At 40.2% G+C, this 8,776-nt stretch overlaps 1 protein-coding gene across 1 annotated transcript; it reads right to left on the bottom strand.

Annotated features, from left to right (window-relative positions):
• Nucleotides 1–902: 902 nt before the first annotated feature.
• T265_14045 (hypothetical protein) lies at nt 903–8,320 on the bottom strand (the record flags this gene model as incomplete). Its single annotated transcript, XM_009171793.1, has 4 exons — nt 903–1,142; nt 3,306–3,409; nt 4,505–4,639; nt 8,188–8,320. Coding segments are annotated over 4 exons (555 nt in total), but the record flags the coding sequence as incomplete, so codon positions are not given.
• Between the last annotated feature and the right edge of the window lie 456 nt (nt 8,321–8,776).

The following is an 8,776-nucleotide window of genomic DNA, read 5'->3' as shown; positions in this document are numbered from 1 at the left end:
GTCATTAAACGCCAACACATCCTGGCTGAATAGGTCATTTTTATTTTAAATAAGTGTTACACTTCGCGAAATTCTAATATTTGTGTCATTACATAAAGTGTTTATGAGTCTTCCTAGAGAGATTCACTGAAGTCAAATCCATAAAATGTTTCCTCTCTAGCCTTCGCTTGTCTGACTGAATAACGACGGCGAATATTGTTTTGTGCGATAAATCAAGTTATCTTCTGGCTTGGATCGATCTGGAAACAACTTTTGGTAAATCCGCACACTATTTTGTTGATAACTTTATTCAAGTTGTTTTACTTTTCGTCCATACGAGATTAATTATTGGATTGATAATGATTCTGAATTATACAACGCTATAAATATCCACCTAACCAAACCACAAAGTTACGTATAAATAGCACATTTTGCGAAAAAATAAAACAATTGAGAGAACTGCCGAATGCCACGGTTGGTTTGAACTATTTGCTTTTCAAAAAATACGATTTCTGTTTGTATAGTATGTTCGTTTTATGCGGTGTGCCCTGACTTATCCCAGCGATCATTTCGCCCTCCTGATTGCATTTACACAAATGTGGTTTGTTCCATGTCTTATACAGTTGCTTCAGACTTAAACCGACAATTTCTCTGCTTCTGGATTCATCCGTCTGCTTAGTACAATCCCAGGTGCTAGTTCGGTGAGCTCCATACTTCGGCTCTCTCTCTCCTCCTGAACGTTTTTTGTATGTCTATTTTGATTTCATATGCCCCATTTTCGCATCATACTGTGATCTAGTATAACTATTACTGAATTCATATCAGAAAATCATCCCAGTTCATTCCGAAGGGCTTTTTGGATTTAAGTTTTTTCTAATGCGACAGTCGTAAAAGTAGAAATATTGACAAGTGATGGACTTACTTGAGAAGATAACCCCAGGACGTACAACATGGCGAAAAAGAAAACACTACAAATGGCCGCACATGGGATCTTCACCAATGCCTCGGAGTAAACGATGAATGATATACCTGGCCCATAATGTCTAAGGCGCTGGATCGCATTCACTCCTCCCACATGCATCTGATGTCCCATCACGGTGAGTGCAGTAGCTCCGGCAAAGAGGCTGACGAAAAAACAGGCCAGTGGTACAACAAACACGTCCCTATAGAATAAAATTGTGGAAGGGTAACGAAAGGAGTCGATTTATATCGAGGTATATCTAAAAAGCAATGAATAACTCGACCACTATTGCATTAAACGAAGCCTTGAGTTAAAGATTTAATCCATAATTTATTGTAGAGAAACTGACTGTATAGGCCGAAAGTCCTCTTACCCGGAAGAGGTTCAGTACCCATTACTTTACTACTAAGAACTTACATGAGATGTGATTGGACGCTCTCATAATTTGGATACACATTGTTAACTTTTAATCGTTGGAATAAATAAACTTTCAGTTGCAAATATAACCCATACAATGATGTAGACACCTGCGCAATACAGCGAAAATACCGTGAGATTCAGTAGACACAGAATTTTCACAAATACCACCCAGATATTATCCTTAAAATGGACGCAAAAATGGAAAAACTGTCGTTTAGATTATGCATGGATAGACTAAGAAAAGCCATGAACAAGGTATGCGTCTGACATAATATTTATTATCCCCATATGATACGCGAATTTTGCATCCAGGTAAGCAATGAAAGCTCGCATAAGATGAGTTACACTGATCTAAACCTTCGCTTGTATCACTCATGTGCCAGTTTGATGTTTTTCACCATAAAGTCTGTGCCAACAATAAATGAATTGCCTGCATGACTTTTCATACATACTAAACCAGGCATTTGCAGAGCGTTCTTGGTAGTATTTGACTTTCACATCTTTTCTACTGCACGTTTTTAAATTTCCAGTCTATTCTGACATGCAAATATACAAACGTTCGTTCTAACAATTTTAGTAAAGTGTGACCTCTCAACGCGCCTGTTCTTTTTAAATAGGCACCTACAACTAAAGTGGAAGCTGAGCGAAAGTTGTAAAATTGGACAAATCAACCTAACCAGTATAAAAGCTCTATCCATTACTGTGAGTTTTCGGTAACGGCGAACGATTCACAGATCATGTGCAAATTCTAAGGAAGAAATCAAACGCGAAATGAACTTCCCATAAGTGATCACACGACAGTAAATCTACTGTCACGAACTGTAAAGGCGCAAGCACAATCCGTAGAATCATTCGCTGCAAAGATGTCAGCAAGAAATTCACGTCAATTGATAGCACTTTCAAGATGGCAACCTGTAGACATTTGGTGCCTTACAATGACGCAGTTGATGTTCTTTGGACTTTTCTTGAAATATATCACACAATCGTGTATCGTTTACCAACATTCTTGGAATTGCCGTCGTTTTTGCGTATCCCATAGTAGTTGCTTTTTAAATTTTGAGAATCAGCTTTATCATCGCGTAGTCCATGAGCGTATGTTGCACTTTTGATTGAGAGTACTTTGTTTCAGGGGTGTTTTGTCTAATGTTGCTCATATAGGTACGATTTTCGTGCGTTCGTCCGGACTTAAGAGAGCCTTTAGACGACTGTAGATGGTGTCGTTTGGTTGTCGCGCCAAGTGAGGTGACGATATTCAATAGGTGGAAACTATCCGTGCGTTCGTCCGGACTTAAGTGAGCCTTTAGACGACTGAAGACGGTGTCTTTTGGTTGTCGCGCCAAGTCAGGTGACGATATTCAATAGGTGGAAACTATGATCAACTTTTATCCCCTCCCAACTAGACACAATACGCATAACCTGGCATCTGTTTAGTATTGACATTTGGCAAGAACACAAATGTTTACACGCACCGCTTCATGATTTCGATCAATGAGCAACCTCATATTTTTATCATAAACCCATGTGCACAAGTTATCCGTCATTAGGATTGCACCTAATGAGCAGGGGAGCTCACAGACCCCTGGGCACACGAAACCAATCGAGACATAGTCGGTAGCAAAGGTGACACGCCGAAGAATTTCACCATTCCAGTGAAGTCAGCTAACAGTGTGAGCCACGCAAAACGTGTTGTACGCATTCTATCTTGATTTCTGTGGAGTGCGTACGTTTACGGAGGGAATAATTTCTGCATGTGATCGCCTTGCTATGTAGGGAACGCATGCTTGCAAGCCCGAAGCATTCAACTAGGTTCGAGTTGGTGGTAACTACCTAGCAGATGTTCTTACATAAAATGTAACGGTTTAAATTTTGTTCGTCAAATTGGACAATTCAAACTGTCCAGGATACAGGTGCACAGAAGCAGAGAAATAGAACATTCTGAACTGACCTGAAAAGTGGACGATCATGCTTGTTATATGACGCCATCGTTATCACTCCTCCCCAAGCTGGTCCGACGGCAAACAACACTTGTATAGCAGCAGAAGACCAAACCTAGAATAGGCAGTATTTAACAGGGAAATCTGTTGAATATGGTGATTTTTGGTCTATACAGCATAAAATGTTTATTTCTCTGTAGATTAGGAACAGCAAGATGGTCTTGGTACTTGGGCCTAAGATATTTGCTTCTTATCACAACTCTCCGCGACTTACCGCGCCCTGTTAATCAAAGTGACTAGAACTCATCAACTGAAGCGGTCTGTTCATAAAGTATTTTTGAGATTTCTTAAAATTACATTCATTATCATGATAGCCATAGGCAAGTTGCACTAGTGCATATGATACGAGATGTAGTGTGGAGCCGCACGCCCAGTAACTCATGCAAGTTTACAAATACTTAGCTTATAACCGATCTTCCAAATTCACTATAACGTTAAAAACAGTCTAATGGTTCCAACCAATTTCAGCAGAATTACTTTTCACCACATTTGTTATCTCCCAAACAAGGGCCAGCACTTGGGTAGTTTTGTTTGAGTTTATAAGTTTGAGAGAGTCCAGTTTATCTGCTGGATATGGACCGAATTGCTTCAACGCTTATCTGTTTCTGTTTGTTATGAAGACATTTCTTAGGCGAATTTCGCTCCGTACGCAGTCGTTGATTCAGATATTCTTACTGCGCCTTACACTGATATCTTGCAGCAGAATATGAGTGTCATATAAGGTTTACTTGCTGTTTGTTTTGGTGGAATCCCTATGCAACAGTTTACCTGTGTTAGACCCCAAACGCTGTCTAGTTCAGGCACCGATAATACACGTATCGCAGACCCTTTGGTGAAGGTTCAAAGGCGAACCGGATATTCTGGTTCTTCAGTGTTAATATCAAGTCCGGATGCTTGTATATCACTGTGAGTGAAAAGGTGGATCAGCCCTCGTGAACTCGGACTTAAACAGCTTGTGAACTTATCGGGCTGTTGTTGATGCACAATGAACAATAAGCAAGAGAATACGTACTCATAAAATACACAAATCAATGCAGTAAACAGTTAGGAGCTGATTATTCCTCACAGAATTGGAGACCGCAATAAAAAAGCCGGTAAATTGTTTACAAAGTGGCACACCAGTCACCGCAGATAACTTCTCGGCACTCACTTCTAATTTCAACAAATCTGACCACTTCGGTTTGAAGCCAGTCTCCACACCTATCCAAGCACCAGGCAGAGTTGCTCCACGTATAAGAAGAATGAGCAGAAATATGTAGGGTACTGTAGATGTTAGAAACCTTATCTGTTGTTGAGAAAACAGTAGAAGTTTGGTAGATTCTATATGAGAGCCGAACAAATAACAAAGATATTCAAAGAGTAATCGGGAAGCATTACAAGTACGCATTAAAAGTACTAGGTAACACAACACACCTCGTATGTGATTGTACCAACCAATGAAGTTGGTTATCTTAAGTTTCCTTCATGAAACAACTTGAAATGGCAACCAGGCTATACAATTGCCAGCAGAATTGTGGACTATATGGCTAAACAATTGAATATGGCTTGTTTCGTCGAACAGACTTTTCACCAACTATATAGTCAAAAGATACTTAAATTTGGCCAACCCCATATGTAACAAGTGATTTTGAACGCTCCTCGTCAGATTAACCTCATTGAGTTGATTGTGTGAAGCAGGAACGCAGCTTCATTATCTATCCTCGACTGATCTTATGGCGTTGTGGTGTTCAGGAATACCCGTAGAGTCTTTTTTTTCAATTACTTCGGTGGCGAAACCGCTGAGTGCTCGAAACTGTTGAATAATTTCAATAAAAAATCGATGTAAAAAATTACTTTTCCTCTACAAGTGCAGTGAATCATTTGGTGCATGAATCGTTTGCTTTGTCGGTGGCACGCTGGTCGCTAACACAGCTGTAAACTTCCAAATGGATAGCAACCCTTGTTCTTAAAATTCACGTACTATTGTCAACCCTGTTTTTTCCGGGGAAATAATCACTCGAAGTGATTTCGCCTATGACAGTAGCACGATAGGACAGCTACTGATCGCGTACCATGCGGTTAGTAGTGGCAAAATTAATAAAATCTTCACCGACAGTTTAATCATTGTCGGTTGCAGTTGTGTTTGAAGTTTATGTAGGATGAAACCTGTAGACTCAAAAATTACCTGGCCCCAGATGAGATAGGTGAGGACGAAGAGAGCGATACGTAGATAAAACATGTGGGTAGACGGTAGAAGTGAGGTATTCTCCACCTAGAGGTAGGGCAGTGGCAATCAGTAACGGTTGTCTAAATCAGAACGGGAAAAAGATTTTGTATACTTTGAAAAACTGACCTCCACACAGATTACTGAGTTACTGCGTATAGCCGGACTGAAATTTGAATTTAGGCGCTGAGGTTAAGCGTTGTCTCTAAATTGTCACTGGAAATAAGAGCGAATTCGATGGCTTTCCAAGGGTGGTCGTACAGCCACTCGATTGGCAGCCAGCTTAATGATAATACCATATAGATTTCCACCACCGAAGTAAAGAAAGGCTATTTTTAGAACAACATCAAATATGTCTGAAGAATGGTTTCTTCTTAGGTTGCCCAAAAACTCTGCCAGCCCACCATCAGTTCGGTCCTTCTTGAGGCACCTCAAATAAACGTGGTCCCGGAGTATCCATCAAAATTACATTCCACTCGGACGCTAAAATTAACGTAACTGGTGGAGCACACTGGCTGAAAAATTGGGTTGGTTCCAATGGAAATCCCAAATAACTCCCAATTTGTGGTATTCTAAATGAATGTGTTGAATAAATGCCATCTCACTCTATGGTTAGCGCGATATTCAAAATACCACATTTCTTATACGCTTGAGCTTAATGTTGAGACCCTCTGAAGCTATACATATTAACTGAGCTAAAAGAAAGGAAAAACTAACAGTAGTCTGTGGAACATTTTAATCGACTTTTAAGTGGCGTATTTTGTGGGAAATGCACGTGCCAAGCGAAGCATGAGAAGGGCTCTGTGCAGCAAATCTACGTGAGAGCTATCACTAACTGCATATTCTGTTTGGTTTCACCTGCGCCTCCTTTTAACACCAAATTACTTTGCAATTATCAGTTATTTGAACGGCGCCCATTTTCATTTCGCTTACCGCTTACAACCTACGTACAAAGCGGCTAACCAGCTAGCAAGTTGAATTTTATTGACCATAGAGTTATTTTGCTTGAAGGGACGGAATATAACAAAGTGTTGTTCTTTTCGTAGGGAGTGATGTCCTTGACTCAACAAGAGTTCCACACATACAAATACATGGAAGACTCAGAGAACATATTTCTCGGAAAAGCTAATATTGGTGGGGTATTTTAATGAGATCATCCACGGTAATATCAAAGGTATTAGAATTCTTTTCAAATGCCAGTTACCTCAATTGAACAACACAGCTCACTAGGTGGAATACACTCTAAATGAATGCCCTACAAACATGAGCTAAGATGGACACATCTTGATATGAGGAGGGATTTCGGTGTTCATCTGATACCTTTGAAGCCCGAGCTTGGCGACTTGGTGATCAACACAGATTGGCAAGTGTTTGTCATCAGTCCAACTACCACAATTGCTGAGATACTGCGAGGTACAGCCGATAGGAAAGTTAAAGCTTTTTTAACAGACTTCAGGACTTGTAACGGACCAAGTCAACTGGTCTCGTGCATCAAGTAATAAGGTATAAGGGACTGTAAAAATAATTTGTAATGGTGTCAACTGCCTCATCATTAAACACGAACACGAGCCACAAAACTAGGCTGGTTGTTAAGTTTAGGATTGTAATTCCGGGAAGTTGTTGCTTAAGTAAAACGTAATGTGCGATGTTAAACTTTTGCTATCACTTTGTTGCGTAGGTGATGTTCACTAAATATGCTTGCAGTGAGAGGTGCTGCCTGATCGCTGAACTTGAAGCTTTAGTAGCACACGTGTCCTTATCAGTTGAGTTAGCATCATCAGTGCGCGGTAGTTTAGATTTGGATCGATTCTTAGCAGTGCGGTCCAGATGGTAACCACCGTAACCACAGAATGAACAGTTTCACTGGTTACGGGTTGCAGAGGTCAAGGTGAAAGATGGTCTGGACACCGGCCATTTAGAGAACGTACCAGCCGGTGGACAAACAGGATTGTTCATCTGAACGGTTAGTCACACCTGATCAACAGGACATATATAACCACAGCATTGCTCAGTAAAATTACATCAACGCAACAATAAAAACTGCTCTAACGAGGTTAACGGGAAACTGAAGAGACTCTACTCCACTGGTCTCACAGGAAACCAGTCAGTTTGGCATTCACCCGTACGCTAGAGAACGCTTCGTCTTAACTGTTTCTTCGCCAGAAATCTGCCGGGCAAACAGATCTCAGAAGTAAAACAAAAACCATTAGGCAGCAATCAAGCGACACAACTTCTTATGTATGTTTCATTTGCTTCAAAATACGGACAACTGTGTGTGACTCAATTTAATGCACAGTAGTATCTGACCACCAAGAAAAGCAACCAGGAAAGCGTCGAAATGGTGCTTTGTTTCTTTTATGGCGAATATTTTTGAAAGTAAATTTTTTTATTAAAACGCAATGTATTTTAACTCGCGTGGGTAATCTTAGCGTTCTAAATTATTTGATTATCTGATTATTGGGGCACTTTCAATGTAACCAGCCTGAAAACTCCCGCAATCCGAAGTTTGGAGTAATAATAAGATATCATGCATTGACCCAACTTAACTGCTCAAAGCAATACATGTAAGACATTCCTCACCTTCAGCTAGAATTCCGTCCTAAGAACCGAATTTCATTAATCTCACTCACTTTTCTAGCGCTTTCGAAACCCTTGACGAGACCGGCAAACGTGAGTGTCCATGTAGAAAACAGACAAAATACTAACATCCAGTTGATCCCACCGAGGGACGTTACGTCGTCGGACGTTGTAAGCACATTGTACCTAAAACGATAATTCGACAAAAGAAATTTAATTATAGTTAGCATGCACAGACAATGATATCATACCTAATGGGACATTCACTCCCCAAATAACTTCAGTGGTCACAATGATAATACCAAGGAACGTAAGTTTGTGCATCTTCTGGGACTTTATTTCTCAATCTTTAGAAAAGTCATACTACACAAGAGCCCATTGTTTCAAACTGAATTCTCGGTCCAAAACGTCCCCCGAACAAAGGTGAAAAACAGAGGACTACGAGATAATATAGTATGGGTAATATGGTATAAAATCCGGAACATCAAGTGAGAGATAGGAATGACATGTATATTTAGCTCATTGAATGGATTTATTCACAAGCTATAAATGAGTAATTATTGACCGGGACAATCCTTGTTAGGGTGTTTGGTTGGAGCCTGTAACCTACAAGCTGCGTATTCACACGCTATTGCACCAGAT

This window comes from Opisthorchis viverrini (genome assembly GCF_000715545.1).
Source record: "Opisthorchis viverrini unplaced genomic scaffold opera_v5_133, whole genome shotgun sequence".
NCBI classification, from domain to species: domain Eukaryota; kingdom Metazoa; phylum Platyhelminthes; class Trematoda; order Opisthorchiida; family Opisthorchiidae; genus Opisthorchis; species Opisthorchis viverrini.
Note: the sequence above shows the minus strand (reverse complement) of the source record. Positions and strands in the feature narration are given on the sequence as shown.